This window comes from Lolium perenne, chromosome 4 (assembly GCF_019359855.2).
Source record: "Lolium perenne isolate Kyuss_39 chromosome 4, Kyuss_2.0, whole genome shotgun sequence".
NCBI lineage: Eukaryota > Viridiplantae > Streptophyta > Magnoliopsida > Poales > Poaceae > Lolium > Lolium perenne.
The window spans coordinates 168,856,851-168,876,706 of NC_067247.2; the positions used below are offsets into that span (position 1 = coordinate 168,856,851).

A 19,856-nucleotide genomic window follows, 5' to 3' on the forward strand; every position below is an offset into this window, starting at 1 on the left:
GGGCAAACTACTTTGGTTGTGTTGTGCAGGTTCCACGTTGGCGCCGGAATCTCTGGTGTTGCGTCGCACTACATCCCGCCGCCATCAACCTTCAACGTGCTTCTTGACTCCTACTGGTTCGATTAAACCTTGGTTTCTTACTGAGGGAAACTTGCCGCTGTGCGCATCAAACCTTCCTCTTGGGGTTCCCAACGGACGTGTCAACTGCACGCATCAACAAGGTCAACTATGGAAGCAGAAGTTACTGCGTTGGACACAACCACTGTTGAATCAGAATGGTTGCGTGAGCTCTTGATGGACTTGCCTGTGGTTGAAAAACCTGTACCGGCAATCCTTTTGAATTGTGACAATCAAACTGTAATTGTCAAAGTGAACAATTCTAAGGATAACGCGAAGTCATCAAGACACGTCAAGAGACGTTTGAAGTCTGTCAGGAAATTGCGAAACTCCGGAGTAATAACTGTTACATATATTCAAACAGACAAAAACCTGGCAGATCCCTTTACAAAGGGACTATCACGTAATGTGATAGAAAGTGCATCGAGGGAGATGGGTTTGAGACCCGTTGATGTTACACCATAGTGGTAACCCAACCTTTGTGATCGGAGATCCCGTGAATTAGGACCTGGGAAGAACAAACTAGTGGTTTAATTGAGGAGAGTATTATGTAACCCTCTCTATGTGAAGATGCACAACTCTCAATTGCTGTAAGGCAAGTTGGCAATAAGCCTTAATGTGTTTATGTTTGCTATTTTAGCAAAGATGCTGTCCTACAGAGCATTCTTGAAATAACACACCTATATGAGTCTGATTGTTAAACATCGCAATCTATGAGATTTGGGTGATCTCTCATGAAGAGACCACGAAGTATGACGCATATGCTTCACCCGCGGGGTAGGCTACTAGCAGCCATGTACTGGTTATTACTTTGAGTGAAATCATGTTCATGCAAAACTTGCAATTCAAGGCTTAGTCCATTGTTCAAGTGTGAATGGGTGTAGCTTAAGGTTCTAGGCGGAAGTTCAACTTAACAGTCTCCGCTGAAACACTGGTATATAAACAAGCAGCGAGTATTGGTAAATCTCTAAATGGGGATTTGAGATCTGGTCGGGGATTGTTGAAATATTGGGCCTTCACTTAGTGGCCCATACTAGATTTCAGATTTTCCTATAAATCTCAAAGCTCACATAGTGGCAGCCTTGTGAATTTGAGCCCAAGTTAGTGGCAGCTCACTAGGGAGTGGCAAGAGGTGGGAAGTTTAGTCCCACATGGAAAGTTCGGAGGAAGTTAGACCACCTTATAAGGTGGGTTGTTCCACTACTAGTAAGTGAGTAAGAATAGGAGTGGTTCACGCGCGCTCCTCCTCCTCGCTCGTCTCCTCGCTCGTCTCGACGCGCTCGTGGTGAGTGGATTGAGCCTCGAGCCGAGACTTTCCTTTCTTTTTGCAGTTCAGGAAAACGAATAGAGTCCTAGACGGACGCGTCGCAGTTAGTCGGTTCGGGTCGCTCCCGGACCGTGGGCTATCTGTAACCGACTCGAACCGTGCGCGCTACGTGGGCTGCCCCACGTTGCGTAGGGTTTCCTGAGCCTATATAATCTCTTGCCCGTTTACCGCAGAAACACATCCAATACACGAGTTAGGGTTTCCACCTCTCTCTGCTTGCGCCGCCATCGTAGCCTACTCCATCCCGCGCGCCGACGTGCATCGGCAAACGGGAGAGCATGTCTCCGGAACCGCTCGTCCTTGCGATCCTGTACGGGAGAGGGCGAATTTGGTTTTTGGGAAGCGCTCTGCGCGACTGCTCTTACTCAAGCTCTTCATCACGGGTCGCCTTCCGTCCAAGTCGGGCGGTGCTGCCTACCGTCGTCTTCAACGCCGTCTACTTCGACCCGTCGTCCCTGTCGTCAACAACGTTATCATCAACAACGTTACTGTTGCGACATCATCTGCTACACCTCCACCGCCACCTCCACCAGATCGGTACGTGCGACATATCTCGATCTGTTTGCCGATGGATGCTTTACCGTTTGCGCTGCTGCTACTCATGTTGATTAATGCATCTAGTATGTTCGAGTTCCACATGTTAGCACTTGCTGTCATTATGTTTTATATTCTGGAATTAATCATGAAAATTGTGCCTAATTATCCAATACAGTCATCGTCAGTATTTTTAGTTGCTATAAGCAACACGCTATGCTTTTAGTTGGACGCGTGTTTGGCAAGCCAGCAGACCCGAACCATGACCGGCAGGCCCAAAATTATTAATAACAACACCGATGAGCGCCTCGGCACAGGAGGTTGTTATGTTTTAGGCAGAAGATGCATTGGCCATTAGTACTTTCCTAGTGTTCTAGTACAAGGCAGTCAGGCGCTGCATAATGCGGACGCTTAGCTTAGGCGCTATGATTGATTTCCCACTACACTAGTAGGAAAACGCTTATATGTGGAGCTTAGTTTTGTGGCGCACCACTAAAAATGCGACACAGAAAGTTATTTTGTGGTGCACCAGGCACGGTGCGCCACAGAAATACCTTAATTTTGTGACGCACGAACAATCCATGCGCCACGGAAATGAGGTGGGGCCAGCCCCAATCATTGGATTCTGTGGCGCACAGGACCACGTGCGCCACAGAAATAAGACATTCAGTGGCGCACTGGTCCTGGTGCGCCACTGAATTAAGACTTTGTGTGGCGCACGTGGGATGGTGCGCCACAGAAACTACACATTTCTGTGGCGCACATGAGTTTAATGCGCCACAGAATTTTTTTGCCTCCTCACGCAACTCCCCCCCCCCCCCCCCAGTGGCGGAGTCAGAACTTCAACCTTGTGTAGTCAATTCAAAACTGTGTAGTCAAATACATGTATTTATATGAATTTTTCATTATTTTTCACATGATTTCTCCCTTGTATAGCAAAAAACTGTGTAGTCACTTGACTACACAGCTCATGTGTGGCTCCGCCACTGCCCCCCCCCCCCGGTGGATCGCCTTTTTTACCTCTCTAAAAAAATGAAAGAAATAGATAGAAATTTGAAAAAATATATTCCATCAAGATGCCCATGTATGATATCATCTTTTACCACTGAAAATTAACAAACATAAATTTTGACTTTTTTTGCAAAATTGTGTGGGAAAATCATCAAACTGGATTTCTGGTTGCATACGAACTCGAAAAAAGACGCACAATATATCAAAATGATCCCACGAAAATTCTACATCCGAATTCACTGGGACTTGCCGGTTGGACAATTTTTAGAATCTCCAAATTCAAAAAGAGTAAAAAGTTACGGTCAGTTAAAGTTTTTTTGCTGCAAAATACAAAAAAAGAAAAAAAATTCTGTGGCGCACCAAGTGCCCATGCGCCACAGAATTAATGTCCAAAATTTGAATTTTCTGTCGCCATCCTTTCCTCCACTTCTCCTCACTGCTCCTCCACTTCTCCTCAGTTCTCCTCACTTCTCCTCCTTGGATGCAAACTTCTCCTCCACCACCACCACCTCCTCCGGGGCCGGCCTCCTACTCCGACGACCTCCTCCTCCGGCCGGCCTCCTCCTCCTCCTACTCCGGCGACCTACTCCGGTGACGACGACCACCTTCTCCTCCTCCTTCGGTCGGCCTCCTCCTCCTCCTACTCCGACGACCTACTCCGGCGACGACCACCTTCTCCTCCTCCACCACCACCTCCTCTTCCTCCTCTTCCTCCTCCACCTCCTCCACCACCACCTCCTCCACCACCACCACCTCCACCACCACCACCTCCTCCACCACCACCTCCTCCACCACCACCACTACCACCTCCTCCTCCTCCTCCTCCTCCGGCCGTCCACCTCCTCCACCACCACCACCACCACTACCACCTCCTCCTCCTCCGGCCGTCCACCTCCGGCTACCTTCCAGCGAAATATCAAAAAAAAATTTAAAAAATCGGCGGCCCCAGACCTAGATCTAGATCTAGATCTGGCCGCCATTTTTTTTGAATTTAAAAAAAAATTCTATGGCGCACCACCGTCGGTGCGCCACAGAAACCACCGCTGGTGCGCCACAGAAATAAGACTTTCTGTGGCGCATGGGCCGGTGCGCAACAGAAACCTTATTTTTGTAGCGAGAATTCTGTGGCGCACCACCCATACGCCACATAATCATTTTTTGGTGCACCACTGATGAGGCTTTTCCTACTAGTGCTAGTTGGAAACAAATCCCGTCTGATCTTAGGAATTCTATTAGCGTTGCCGGATCCGTTTGCGCCGGGCGGTTAGCTTTTTTGTTTCTCGTACGACTCGATTTGTCGAGCTATGCATCACAGAAATAACTCTCTTGTAGCGGCTCAGTTAGCGCTTTCAGGTGGACCACCAAGCGCTTAGCTTTTAATCATATGATAATTATTCCTTTGGCTACTCAAGCGTCTTCCGTCCCATACAAACCTACCCAGAAATACATAAAAAAGCAAATCGTAGCAATTGTCACCATAGGAGAGCGAACAACAACATGTTAAAAGGTAATTTTGTTCCTCACGTTCCAAATGCCCCAACAAATGGCAGCAAGCAAAAGCATATGAAATCTCTCCCCTTTTGGATAAAAGCAGTAAAACCATGTGATACTTTGCCAAAGAGAGGAAGGGCATAGGTTAGTCCCTAAGATGCCTCCTAAAAACAAATGTTTTTTCATTTTGTTTTGAGCACAAAAGGTTGTTTTGAGCGCAAAAGGAATAGAGAGGTGATCCAGGCCATTTCCTGTTCCTCAGGTCATCTCTGGTCAAGATGGCATTTCGAAAAAGCTACCAAAGGAAGACTTTTATTTTCAGGGGGGCTTTGGCTTTCCATATCCACTTATTATGTGAGTCGGCCAGGTTTTTCTCTAGATGTTGATAAATTGATTTGGTAGAAAATCTACCATTACCATTTAAGCTTCAGGAACTCCTATCTATAACAGAAGAATGAGTATGAGCAAGAGCACAGGTTTTAATACGATCCCATTGCACGACCATAGCAGGAAGCATCCTTCTCCGGAAAGGCACATCCATTCCGCAATTGATGACTTTCTCAAAAGTTTAATATTTGCCCTGACAAATGTTAAACAAGGCAGGGAAAGACTCGACCAAGGGAATATCGACAAGCTAGGGGTCAACCTCAACAATTTTCCTTTATTCAGGGTAACTTTTCTCCCAGCGAAGTAATACTCTTTTACCTTCAACAAGGTTTTCCACCCAGGAGAATCATGTACCCTAGGTTTGACCGACGCCACCGATTTATCACGAAGGTACTTGGCTTTAATAATCTGTTGCCACAATTCATCTTGTGTCTCTAACTTCCACCACCACTTACATAAGAGACTAATGTTTTGTTTCCTCAGATCTTTAACCCCAAGACCCCTTTTTTTAACGACAAATTCTTGTCCACTTAACCATGTAATTTTTTTTGCCAGCCCAAAAGAAACTTCTTCTATATTTATCCCGGTGGCCATGCTGTTAGTCAACTGAATAAAATGGACATGAACAAACGCAAGGCACATGTATGACTTAAATTTTCACCACAGCCTCTATTCATTCCACTATCCAAATGGAAATGGCAACAATTTAATTATCTCAACAAGCCATGATCCAGAGTAGCGCTGGGAGAGCGGCGGGACGCCTGGTCAGGGGAACGGCCGCGCGAGGGGAGGAATCAGGGTCAGGGGCTGAGCGCCGCCGACAAATCTGGGGCATTCGGCCACGTTCTCAGGAAAAGTTGCAAGGGCTAGCCGGTGGATGCCGCCAGGCGGTGGACGCGCCATGGAGATCACACAGACAACGCGGTAAGAACAGGGCATAGTTACGCGTGGACGGTGGAGAAGAGAGTTCCACAAAGCTATATGCCGACGCGTTAGCCACAACAAGCTGCTCCGTCTTCGTGGCGGCGAGATGAGGCTGGATGGTTTCACCGGCGACGGCGACGGCGACGGCGGTGGACTGGTGGAGGAGGGGTTTTGGAACCTCGTAGTGTGTGGGCCTTTTGGGCTGCGAACTCGCAACCGGGTCGGGCCGGCCACATAGGACACGCACTGGACATCACAGTAGCAAATGTAGAACGAATTAACGAGTCCGAGACGGAACCTGAAACAAGATCTCTCCCGACTCCACCCTACAGAAGAAATCCGAGCCAGACCAAGAAGGCAAGAACCGCCTCTTTGTTCTGTTCACGTCTCGCTCGTCCACCGCCGATTCGTCTTCGTCCTCGCTGTCTCGATCCGGCCGGCCGGTGGCTTCGCAGACACGCGCGACATGGACTGCTCCGGCCAGGACAGCGACGCGGCTGCCGGCGAGCAGCCACACCTTCCCCCGGCGGACACGCCGGTCCACGCGATCTGGGGGCATGTACTCTTCGATTCGATCGCCGCCGGAGCTAATGGTATTTTCCGGCATGCTCCAGACGACTGCCCTTACCAGGACATAATCAGGGCCGCGGAGCTCGCATCCTGGGGCGGCGAGGCCACGCGTACTACATGGGCGGCGGCTTCACGCGACACGGACGGATCCGGCCAGAACAACGACGCGGACGCCGACGAACAACCACACCCTCTCCCAGCGGGCACGCCGGTCCTCGTGCCCTGGCATGAATCCCTGTCCCTGATGGACGTCCTCAGGAGAAGAATCGGCCACGGAGACGGAGACGAAGACGGAGACATGAACTGGTATGAAGACGAGGACGCTTACAGGGCCGGCGGCTTCGGCGCGGTCCCGGCGTCCGACGATGAGATCGCCCGTCTCGAGAAGGCGGTCGTGGGTGATACGAGAGAGACGGAGTGCGCCGTGTGCATGGAGAGGTTCGGGGAGGGTGACGAGATCAGGAAGATGCCGTGCTCCCATGGATTCCACCAGACCTGCATCTTCAAGTGGCTCCGGGTGAGCCGCCTCTGCCCGCACTGCCGCTTCGCGATGCGCGCCGGCGACAAGTAGTTACGAAGACGATGTTGCTGTTGCAAATGCTGCTCCTAGTATGGCATTTGCGGATCGAGAAGGGTCTCATTTGAAGACGATGCTGCTGCTGCTACTGCTCCTGCTATCGCATTTACTGATCAAGAATGGTCTTCACGATGAGCGCCGATGACAAAAGATACTATGAAAACGATGTTGCTACTGCTCCTCCTTTTGCATTTATCGACGGAAAATTGTCTCATCACATCTATACGAGCGAGTTCACTCTACACCACTAGTAGTTATGAAGATGATGATGCTGCTGCTACTGCCAATTTATTCATGCATCCTGTAATGTAATGTACTAAGATGTTGCCTTTTTTTTAGAAACACTGTACAAAACATACACGTGTATACACCCACTCCTATAAATGCACACACACGTATACCCTATCCTTATGAGCATCTCTAGAAGACTTAGCTGACGAAGTCACCACAAGTGCCTCGCTATCAACGGGAACCTCGCCTCTCGCTGAATAAATATTTCGCCTTTATGAGACACACAGATGTTAAACCTGAGGTTTAAACTCTGGTGGGTTGGGGTACAACCACCTCCTAGCCACCCAATCTTGGTTCTCGCACTAAGATGTTGCTATAACCAATTACTCCAACATATATTGATTGAATACTCCCTCCGTTCCAGTTCGCAGGGCTTGCACGTATCCCTAGGTTGCCTATTTGATCAACATAATATCAATTTATATAGTATAAAAATTATATCATTAGAAAGTAGAACATCTAAGCTTTCTAATAACATATATTTTATAATATATATTTTGTATTATGTTGATAAAATTTACGATCTAAAAATACGTGCAAGTCCTATGAACCGGGATGGAGGTAGTAACATTTTTGTATTATGAGATCAAGGGAGTCAACTTACACGGTAATGAACTTACAAGAGATTGGAACGGAATATCCTGCTTAAAACAATTTTCTATCTCATCAAACTGCTCCAAGCCTTTGCATCAGCGTATTCAACCACTCCCATCTCATTTTTGTGTGTATAATTATTTTGCCAAGGCAAGAGGCCATATATTAACCAAGTATAGGCCTTACCCTCCGATTCCACTGCTGGTGCTCGATGCTTCCAGGAAGCCAAGTGGTGCGTCCCCGGCCTCCTGGTGGTTGCCAGTGGTGGAATCCTCTCGCCGGCGTGGAGTATTCGAGCATGCAGCTCTATGAGCTCGGCAGAGACGCCTGGAGCTCGCCGGCGATGGGTGGCAGTCCTCGATTGCTTTTATTTCAGTATTTTTAGGGTGCTTTCTATAAAGTGCGAGGCCCTTACTTCAAATAGTTGGTTTGTTAGGACAAGTGATGACAAAGGGCTTAGCTGCAAAATGTACCTGCCACATGTAATTCAATGAAATTGCTCCTCTGGGGTCGTTCGACCCCGCTTAAAAAAGGCCTTACAAGAACACCCTTCGTAACAACAGATGTTACAAATATACACAAGGGAAATTCTTCACCGTTTCCAAGCTGCATAAGCCAACGGCTTGCTGTGCCTGTGAGCCTATCTCGATCCCGCATCCGGCCAAAAGCATGGTGGCATGTAGGCATGAAACAAAAGAGTGCGAACGCAATCGTGCGTTCAGCGCGACCGTTCTGCTGAGAAGTGCAGGGACATGTGAGACGGAAGACAGTGCCATGAGTAGCGAGGAGGGTGCAAACGACAAGGTTTTCAAACTCTTTTCCATTATCGGTAGGGTGTGGATGGTTCTACCGAACTGGATGGAGACATAGGAAAATAAAGATGTTAAGGTGGTGGAAACATCGGATTTACGGCGTAGAGGAAAAGTTCACACAAAATGCAAATAATCATCCAATATCACCAGATAGTAAAGAAAGCCAGTATTACTCGGAATTGGAGAGGTCCACACATCACTATAAATTATTTGACATGGAAAATACGCTACACTGGAGGATGAACTAAAGGGAAGACGAACATGTTTGCCTAGACGACATGCTTCAGAAGAGTGAGACTCTGTTTTATTACAAGAAAAAGAAAATCCTTGCATTATTTGGTGAAGTGTGGTGGAACTAGGATGGCCGAGGCGCGCGTGCTAGAGTTCGACACCGGTGGAGAGGGCGAGATGGCTGGTCGCGGTGGAGGAATTCTGAACGGGGTAGAGGGCGTCACTGTGGCTATCACATCGGTGGAGGAGCATCCAAGTATGGCCATCCTTCACAGAAAAACTGACATCGTCAAATTCCACAGTCACAAAGTTATCACGAGCAAGACGTTTAACCGCAACTAGGTTCTGAATAAGAGAGGGAGAGACTATGACATTATGGAGAGAAAGATGCCCAGAATTAGATGGGAAATCGGTACAACCGGTGTGGGTGATACAAAGTGCTTGACCGTACCGACGATGATACGGGAGGAAGTGGTGGTGGGAGAGGAAATGGAGAGGTTACCGGGGTAGGAGGTCATGTGGGAGGAGGCGCCGGTGCCCATGAACCAATCACCACCGCCACCATATGCGGAGTGGAGGGCATGCCGCAGTGCGGGGTCGACCTACGGCGTCAGTGGTGCGCCGTTGAAGGAGGGCACGGTGTAGCTGGGTGTGGGGCGATGTAGACCGGAGGGGCGCCGTACTGAGGTGCCGCGAAGAACGCCTAGTGGGTTGCTGGTCGGGGCCCTAGGAGGCCAGGGTGCGGGGCCCGCGGTACCAGCATGGTGTAGGCGTGGAAGACTCCAGTCCAGGAATTGTGGCCCGTGGACCAAGGCGGCATGGGCGTGAACGGCTGGGGAGGAGGCGGGTTGGCAGGAGCGCCGTTGCGTTGACGTCCGTTGCCGCCATGACCGCGTCGACGCTGGCGGCTGCCGCTGCTGCCCGTGGTAGGAGGATCCTGGTAGGCCGGCGGCTGGGGTGGGTAGTAGGGAGGCGGAGCCGGGGCTCCGTCGGCGAGGGCGCGGCCGCATCACGGAAGAAGCCAGCGGCGAAGGCGGTGTGAACCGCACGAGCCCGCAGTTGTTGCAGCCGCCGCTCCTTGTTACGAAGGTAGGCCACGGCCTGCTCGTAGGTCGGCGTGGTGAGCAGCGTGAGGTTGGAGGTGGCGTGGATGAGATCCTCGCCAAGACCAGTCGCGAGTGTAGAGAGGAGGAGGACGTCGGTGATCAGAAACTCCAAGTCATGTCGCTCATCGGAGAGGGTCGATCTTGAGGTGCAGGCAGAAGGCGTCGATGGAGAGATCGTTCTGGTGGAGGCCAAAGAACTCCTTCTGGAGGAAGGTGATGTGCTGGATCTTGTTGTCGGTGAAGAGGCAGGTGATTTTCTTCCATACGTCACGCGCTGTGTCGCCATCGCGGACAACCGTGTGAAAGATGTCGATGGAGACAGTCTGGAAAAACCAGCGGATGATGGTGGCGTCGATGGTGCTCCAGTCAGGGTCGTGCAGCATGGCAAGGAGGTTGATGGTGGCGTCGATGTGGTCGAGGAGATCGTACTCGCAGAAGAGGAGGCCGAAGTGCGTCTTCCACGCACAGAAGTTGGCCGCGGGGTGGGAGAGCTTGATCGGCACGCGCTCGAGTACGGGAACGTCGCGGATGATGGCGACGGATGGGCCAACGAAGGGGTTGGAGCTCCCAAATCGCGAGGAGTTGAAGGGGTTGGAGGGGCCGGAGCTAGAGAAGTCGGCCATGGTGGGCGGAAGCGGGGCCGCAGCGGCACCAAGGGGAGGCGGCGCGGCTAGGGTTTGGGGAGGCGGCAGCGGCAGCTGCTCAGCTAGGGCTAGGTATAGGGTGTGTCTATGTCTCAGTTGACTGAGATTTTCTTAAGTCTCAGTCAACTCAGAAAAGTGCAACTGCAGTTTAAAAAAAAGTGCAACTCAGCTCAGTTGCACATTTCTGGCAGGAAAGTGCAATTACACTTTTTTAACAGAAAAGTGCAACTCAAGTACTTTTTTGTAAATGACTCAGACTTAAGAAAATCTCAGTTGACTGAGACATAGCAAAACCGATATATATAGGAGCATACAGATTACAGTACAAGAAAACAACCAAGGAGACCGATAATATCTCAACACGTACGTAGAACGAGCTAATTTTTTTTAGTAATAACACGAAAAACAAGGCCGAATCGAACCGGAATATCAATTGTGGAGTCAGAATCGGAGAGCTCAGTATGCATAGCACGCCGGCCGCCGCTACAAATATACAGCAGGCGCCCGCCCGTGTCCCCCAACTGACACCGTTTACCTCGCCTTCGTTGATCCACAGCCCAATCGTTTCCTCCTCCGGTGGCTTGATCTGTTGACATGGACGGCTCCGGCAACGACCATGCCTCCCCAATGGCCACCGACGAAGAGCAATATAATTTCATGCCGTCGCTACCGCATATGGGGCTTCTCGTGAACTTCATAATGCGCAGAGCTGAGTCCAACATCGAAACCACGGCTACGGGTTACAACGACGGAGAGTACGAAGACATGATCGAGTATAGCGACGACGACGCTTACAGCGGCGGCGATGGAGACATGATCGAGTATGGAGACGACGACGCGTACAGCGGCAGCGGTGGAGACATGATCGAGTATGGTGACGACGACGCCTACAGCGGCGGCGGCTTCGGCTCAGTCCCGGCGTCCAGCGATGAGATCGCCCGTCTGGAGAAGGCAAAGGTGGGGGATACGAGGGAGGCGGAGTGCGCGGTGTGCATGGAGAGTTTCCTGGAAGGTGCCGACATCAGGAAGCTGCCGTGCTCCCATGGCTTCCACGAGAGGTGCATCTCCGACTGGCTACGGGTCAGCCGTTTCTGCCCGTACTGCCGCTTCGCGCTGCCCGCTGACGATAAGTGGACACAGTCGAAGACAGAGGTTGAGCATAGCGCGATCGAGGAAGGGTATGACTATGAGGACTATTTTGCTGCTGTGGTTCATGACAACGAGGATGATGATGATGATGATGATGATGATGATGATGATGATGAAGAGGAGGAGGAGGGACCTTGTATCTACTTGAACCAGCGACATGAGGCGCTGTGATGCAAGGGACGCTGGCTCAAGTGCTCAATGGCTGAGAAGTGTTAATGTTCCTCCCGCGAGTTTTCTGTTCTGGAAAACAGTTTGTTACATGCTGTGCTTTTGTGATTTGCGTGTTGCTGTGGTTTGACCTTGTAATGGCTGAGGTGAAAAAGCAGCTACTTGTAGTTCTCTGGTAGATTTCTTTGCTGAAGACACTGTTTTATAAGATCTTCAGATGCTATGTTTCTACTCTTGGCTTTAGCCTGTAGTTTAGGTCTCAGATTCTTTGTTTAATGAAATGGAGCCGGGGACAGGTCCCTTTTTCATCTAAAAACAATTAAGGGAGTAGGTGAAAATAAACTGTGTTTGGCATGTACAATTTAATTACATGACATTACATATAAGACTACTCATAGTGGAAGTAGTAGCTAGTAATATCACACAATTCAAGGCATTTTGGTGACATGACATGACAATGAATGAAAAAAAAAGAGTGAGGTGGTAACTAGCTATGTTACCCACTACGGGAACCAGCCGAGGGGCCGATGGCCGGCGGCCGTCGGCACATCATCACCTGCCGTCGGCCCACGTCTGTGCCGACGGCCGCCGTCGGCACACCGCCGTCAGCACAATATCGCCTCGGCACAGACTGGCTCGCCGTCGGCCCAGCCTTTGCCGTCGGCACAGACGCCAGCCCGACGGTCAAACGACGCCGTCGGCACAGTCAATGTGGGGCCCGCGGAGCATCTAACAGCCGTTAGGTCAGGAAAGGTATTGTGCCGACGGCCAAGCCGTCGGCCCAGACACTGCCATCGGATGACCAGCGGCTGCCACGCGTCCACGCCCCTGCTGCTGTGCCGACGGCCAAGCCGTCGGCCCAGATGCTGCCATCGGAGGACCAGAGGCTGCCATGCGTCCACCTTCCTGCTGCTGTGCCGACGGCCAAGCCGTCGGCCCAGATCCTTCGGCCCAGACGCGCCGCCGCCCGCTCCGCGCCGCCGCTGGGCACCACCTTCCTGTGCCGATGGCATAGCCGTCGGCACAGCCCCTGCCATTTGGCACGTCCAGGGGGCTGTGCCGACGGCTATGCCGTCAGCACAGACCATACCATTTGGTTTCCCGCTGCATTTCCTGGCCCAACACAGCACGCACAACATAAATAGCAGTAATATACATTGAAATGCATCACAAATGTTGCACATCACATAATCATCATCAAATGTAGCAACAACATCATCGTGATACAAATATGTGTCATGTAGCACACACAATCATCATACATCGTCGACACATGGCACACACGATCGACGCACACCCGCTAGACACCTAGCTAAGGGAAACTAAGATCAGGGGGTCCAACCAAGTTCCCGACTCGTAAATTCAGGCGTCCGGCCTTTGTCGAGGTAGACCGAAGTAGAACCATGGCCTGAACCATCGCCAGCAGGAGAAAACCCTGAAGCACCGGCAGAATGGCGGCCGGGGTGCATCGGTGTGCCCTCGCGCGACGAACCAGGAGAAGGTCGGTTCCGCGAACTTCCCGTGCCCTACATGTTTGACAAGAGTTAGCATCTTAGACATGCGAAAGGAAAGCGGTGAAAGCAGCTTAGACAATGGTTAGGCACATAACTTACCGGAGTCCGTGCGTAGTATGTGGCCGCGAAAGCTTCCCTCGATGGGCACACTGGAATCGGCCCCGGCCTAGCTGGCTCCTCAGCCGGAAGTGCGATCCTCTCTCCAGTCAAGAAGAACGTCCTGACCGCCTGCAAGATAGTTTAGATGTCAAGCGCTGCAGATATAAAAAAAGGGGAGGTGGGACTTGTCATGTCTTCGAACCATAAAAGATTGGAACTTACACGACTCGTCGCCTCCTGGTACTCTTCCCAAGCCGCTCTCTTGAGGTCCCACTCTGCTACAACAGTCAAATACTTCTCATAAGCGGCCGCGTAGGCGGCCTCAAAGTTAGCCTACAATTTCCAAGAAAAGGAGTCATGTCAATTTAGCCATTCAGGGATGAATGTTGGAAAGAAGATGGAAATGAGAAAACTTACATCCGTACGACGGTGTCGAGGAGGCGCGACCGGTGGGTCGCCGGTGGTGAGGGTAGACCTGATCTCCGTGAGGGTCCTCTGCGGCTTGATCACCCCACTAAGAAGCTTCGTGCGGCCATGCTCCGCGCCGCTCCCCGCCACCATAATTGCCGTCAAGTCGGTCTCCTGCTCAATAGGATCATCCACCTCCGGATGAAGACCCTTGAACACCGAGCAGTACTTCTCCAACTCCTCTTCGGCATAGCCGAAGTACTCGGGCAGCGAGGGCTGAGGCTGGCTCAGATCGGGCTGCTTCAGCTTCATCTTCTGCCACCCTCCCACCTCGGTGAGAGGCTCCCCGAGTTCCGCCTCCTGCACAACAAGATAAATGTTATGTGTATCAAGTAGTAATATGAGGGGAAATAAATGCAAGTTGTTCCATGTATATATGTACCTTGTGCTTCCTGTAGCGCTCAGTGATGCGGCTTCCCGCACTGTGTGTTCCTCCGGTGCCCCGGTTTGCCTTGTTGCGCGCGCTCTTGGCGTTGAAGTCGGCATCTTCGCCAACCCACCTCGCTACCAAGGCCTCAAATGCGTCTTCCTTATTCTCGCACCATAGGGGCATAACCTGAAAAACCAAAACTCATTTGAAGAACACATAATGCAATCCCAACTATGAAGCAACATAGAGTCTCATTGAATATTTACTTACCTTCAAGTAATCTTCCTTCATCAGCTGAGGATCATCCCTGATATTGTGAGCTTTCTTGACCCCCGTGCCCTGCTCAGCCTTGAAGTGCCCGATGCAGGTATGCTTCTGAATGTACCACTGTTGCCTTGTCAACCTCTGACAAGCCCTAGTCAGTACCGTCTTCCCTTGCTCAACCATATCATCAGGCACCCTATAATGGGTCTGCAATCATGCATAAGAATAATTGTGAGAGAGACATGAGTTAGCATAGTGTGGTCATCAACTATGAAGTAAACTCGAGAAGCATGCTTTACCCAAAACTTGGTGTACATGGCGTCAGAAGCTTTCCCAAAGCCCGGGCAAGGAGTTGCCTCATAGTCCGCCCAAGTCTCGGCTAGCTTCTTCTCGCCGCCGGGGACCGGAGTGTAAAAGCCCGGCCAATACTGCCTAATAAGAGCTCCAATCATGCTCGACGGCTGGCGAACCCCCTTGTCATATGTCCAATTGCTGCACAATAATCAAAACATTAGTATGCCAATCAGTTATGCACAATAATGGAAACATTAGTACATAGCAAAATGAATCTACATGTTCAAAATTAAACTTACTCTTTTTCGTTCGGGATGATGAGGGCTTTCGCCTCGTGGCTAGTAGGCACCCTCCTCTCATCAGGGACTTGCGCTTCACCACGAATGTGCAACTTCTTCGGCGCCATCTCCCTCTCCGCCTCCTCGTCCTGCCCCTCCACCTCCATTTCCACCTCCATCTCCCCCTCAGTAGACTGAGTGTGAGCGGACTGGGAAGCCACATCGCAAGAAGCAGAGGGTATGTCACCAAGGAAAGGTCCACCTCCACCTTGTCCTCGTCCTCCACGTCCACCTCGTCCTCGTCCTCCACCTCCGCCTCCGCCTCGTCCTCCAGCTCGTCCTCCACCTCCACCTCGTCCTCCACCTCCACCACGTCCTCCGCATAGTACGTTGTCGTGGCGTTTGCCATCTCCCGGAGGATAGTTGCCTCAGCTATGCATGCTTCAATCTTATTTTTGTTGCCACATTTGTTTTGAATATACTTGAACTCTCTCTCAATACAAAACTACCAACGATACTGCACCGGTCCACCCAAGAGTGCCTCGTTCGCAAGATGCACAATGAGATGTAACATTTAGGGGCCGCCGGGACATGCGGTATGGCCGTACCAGGCGCGCAGTTGCACCCGTCCGCCAACGCGCGAAACGGAAAACATTTAGCACATAAAATGACGCGTCATAGACCTAAAAACATTTTCCCCTCCATTTATTGAGCGAAGGAAAGTGTCGCCCAAGTTCAAATCCGGTCAGTTTCCAGCGGATTCGGCGGGACACCGTAGGAAGCGGGAGGGATTCCCAGATGGCTACCGCGCGCTGATACGTCTCCAACGTATCGATAATTTCTTATGCTCCATGCCACTTTATTGATGATACCTACATATTTTATGCATACTTTATGTCATATTTATGCATTTTCCGGCACTAACCTATTAACGAGATGCCGAAGAGCCAGTTGCTGTTTTCTGCTGTTTTTGGTTTCAGAAATCCTAGTAAGGAAATATTCTCGGAATTGGACGAAATCAACGCCCAGGATCTTATTTTTCCACGAAGCTTCCAGAAGTCCGGAGAGGAAACGATGTGGGGCGACGAGGCAGCCACACACCAGGGCGGCACGGCCCAGGCCCTGGCCGCGCCGGCCTGTGGTGTGGGCCCCTCGTGGCGCCCCCTGACCTACCCTTCCGCCTACATAAGCCTTCGTCGAGAATAACTCCAGTACCGAGAGCCACGATACGGAAAACCTTCCAGAGACGCCGCCGCCGCCAATCCCATCTCGGGGGATTCAGGAGATCGCCTCCGGCACCCTACCGGAGAGGGGAATCATCTCCCGGAGGACTCTTCACCGCCATGGTCGCCTCCGGAGTGATGAGTGAGTAGTTTACCCCTGGACTATGGGTCCATAGCAGTAGCTAGATGGTCGTCTTCTCCTAATTGTGCTATCATTGTTGGATCTTGTGAGCTGCCTAACATGATCAAGATCATCTATCTGTAATGCTACATATTGCGTTTGTTGGGATCCGATGAATAATGAATGCTATGTTATGTTGATTATCAATATCATCTATGTGTTGTTTATGATCTTGCATGCTCTCCGTTACTAGTAGAGGCTCTGGCCAAGTTTTTGCTTGTAACTCCAAGAGGGAGTATTTATGCGCGATAGTGGGTTCATGTCTCCATTAAATCTGGGGAGTGACAGAAACCTCTAAGGTTGTGGATGTGCTGTTGCCACTAGGGATAAAACATCAATGCTATGTCTAAGGATATATTTGTTGATTACATTACACACCATACTTAATGCAATTGTCTGTTGTTTGCAACTTAATACTGGAGGAGGTTCGGATGATAACCTGAAGGTGGACTTTTTAGGCATAGATGCATGCTGGATAGCGGTCTATGTACTTTGTCGTAATGCCCAATTAAATCTCACAATACTCACCATAACATGTATGTGCATGGTCATGCCCTCTTTATTTGTCAATTGCCCAACTGTAATTTGTTCACCCAACATGCTTATTCTTATGGGAGAGACACCTCTAGTGAACTGTGGACCCCGGTCCATTCTTTTAATCGAATACAATCTACTGCAATACTCGTTCTACTGTTCTCTGCAAACAATCATCATCCACACTATACATCTAATTCTTTGTTACAGCAAGCCGGTGAGATTGACAACCTCACTGTTACGTTGGGACAAAGTACTTTGGTTGTATTGTACAGGTTCTACGTTGGCGCCGGAATCCCTGGTGTTGCGCCGCACTACACTCCGCCGCCATCAACCTTCAACGTGCTTCTTGGCTCCTACTGGTTCGATAAACCTTGGTTTCTTACTGAGGGAAAACTTGCCGCTGTACGCATCACACCTTCCTCTTGGGGTTCCCAACGATCGCGTGCTGTACGCGTATCAAGACTGTTTTCTGGCGCCGTTGCCGGGGAGATCAAGACACACTGCAAGGGGAGTCTCCACCTCCAATCTCTTTACTTTGTTTTTGCCTTGCTTTATTTTATTTTGTACTTTGTTTGCTGCACTAAAACAAAACACAAAAAAAATTAGTTGCTAGTTTTACTTTATTTGCTATCTTGTTTGCTATCTTAAAAACACAAAAAAATTAGTTACTTGCATTTAGTTTATCTAATTTGTTTTATTTACTGTTGCTAAAATGGGTACTCCTGAAAATACTAAGTTGTGTGACTTCATAACCACAAATAATAATGATTTCTTATGCACACATATAGCTCCACCTGCTACTACAGCAAAATTCTTTGAAATTAAACCTGCTTTACTGAATCTTGTTATGAGAGAGCAATTTTTTGGTGTTAGTTCTGATGATGCTGCTGCCCATCATAATAATTTTGTTGAACTATGTGAAATGCAAAAGTATAAGGATGTAGATGGTGATAGTATAAAATTAAAATTGTTTCCTTTCTCATTAAGAGGAAGAGCTAAAGATTGGTTGCTATCTCTGCCTAAGAATAGTATTGATTCATGGACTAAATGCAAGGATGCTTTTATTGGTAGATATTATCCTCCTGCTAAAATTATATCTTTGAGAAGTAGCATAATGAATTTTAAACAATTGGATAATGAGCATGTTGCCCAAGCATGGGAAAGAATGAAATCTTTGGTTAAAAATGGCCCAACCCATGGACTGACTACTTGGATGATCATCCAAACCTTTTATGCAGGACTGGATTTTTTCTTCGCGGAACTTATTGGATTCAACTGCTGGAGGTACCTTTATGTCCATCACTCTAGGCGACGCAACCAAGTTTCTTGATAATATGATGATTAATTACTCTGAATGGCACACAGAAAGAGCTCCACAAGGTAAGAAGGTAAATTCTGTCGAAGAAACCTCTTCCTTGAGTGATAAGATTTATGCTATTATGTCTATGCTTGTGAATGGTAGGACAAATGTTGATCCTAATAATGTTTCGTTAGATTCATTGGTTGCTCAAGAAGAACATGTTGATGTGAACTTCATTAAAAATAATAATTTCAACAACAATGTTTATCGGAACAATTCTAGTAACAACTATAGGCCACATCCTTATAATAATGGCAACGGCTATGGTAATTATTATGGGAATTCTTACAACAATAATAGGAATATACCCCCTGGACTTGAAGCCATGCTTAAAGAATTTATTAGTACACAAACTGCTTTTAACAAATCTGTTGAAGAAAAGCTTGGGAAAATTGATATACTTGCTTCTAAAGTCGATAGTCTTGCTGCTGATGTTGATCTTTTGAAATCAAAATTTATGCCTAATGAAAATAATGATATTAAGTCATTTGCTACAGCAAACGCCATCCAAGTTAGAATTAATGAGAATATAAGATTGATGGCCGAATTGCGTGCTAGGTGGGAAAAAGAAGAAAATGCTAAAGAAGATAATATAGCTAAAGTTTGGACTATTACCACCACTAGTAACGCTAATGCTCCACATGTTTCTACACCTCCTACTACTAAAGGTAAAATAATTGGTGTTGGTAATGTTTCCACTTCTAATGCAAAGCGTGAAAAACTGCCTGAAACTGCTAAAACTGGTGAAACTGTCTGTGATAAAACTGCTGAAATTTTTTCCAACATTGGGGACAATGATCCCATTGCTTTAGATTATAATGGTTTAGATTTTGATGATTGTCACATCTCTGAAGTTATAAAGTTCTTACAAAAACTTGCTAAGAGTCCTAATGCTAGTGCTATAAATTTGGCCTTTACAAAACATATTACAAATGCTCTCATAAAAGCTAGAGAAGAGAAATTAAATCGTGAAGCTTCTATTTCTAGGAAGCTAGAGGATGGTTGGGAGCCCATCATTAAGATGAAGGTCAATGACTTTGATTGTAATTCTTTGTGTGATCTTGGTGCAAGTATTTCCGTTATGCCTAGAAAAATCTATAATATGCTTGACTTGCCACCATTGAAAAATTGTTATTTGGATGTTAATATTGCTGATAATTCTACAAAGAAACCTTTGGGGAGAGTTGATAATGTTCGCATTACCGTTAACAATAACCTTGTCCCCGTTGATTTTGTTGTCTTGGATATTGAATGCAATGCATCTTGTCCCATTATATTGGGAAGACCTTTTCTTCGAACTGTTGGTGCTATCATTGATATGAAGGTGGGTAATAT

The 19,856-nt window shown here is 48.7% G+C and overlaps 2 protein-coding genes across 2 annotated transcripts; both read left to right on the forward strand.

Moving 5' to 3' along the window:
* Positions 1-6,147: 6,147 nt before the first annotated feature.
* On the forward strand, positions 6,148-7,165 carry LOC127348801 (uncharacterized). Its single transcript, XM_051374703.2, has one exon. The coding sequence runs from the start codon at positions 6,258-6,260 to the stop codon at positions 6,930-6,932; it is 675 nt and encodes a 224-aa protein (XP_051230663.1). The 5' UTR covers positions 6,148-6,257; the 3' UTR covers positions 6,933-7,165.
* A 4,045-nt stretch (positions 7,166-11,210) lies between these two features.
* Positions 11,211-11,936, forward strand: LOC127347444 (uncharacterized). Its single transcript, XM_051373631.2, has one exon. The coding sequence runs from the start codon at positions 11,211-11,213 to the stop codon at positions 11,934-11,936; it is 726 nt and encodes a 241-aa protein (XP_051229591.2).
* The last annotated feature ends 7,920 nt before the right edge of the window (positions 11,937-19,856 follow it).

Coding starts and splice junctions, on each gene's coding strand:
- LOC127347444 (XM_051373631.2), top strand. CDS start 11,211: ATGGACGGCTCCGGCAACGACCATGCCTCCCCAATGGCCACCGACGAA.
- LOC127348801 (XM_051374703.2), top strand. CDS start 6,258: ATGGACTGCTCCGGCCAGGACAGCGACGCGGCTGCCGGCGAGCAGCCA.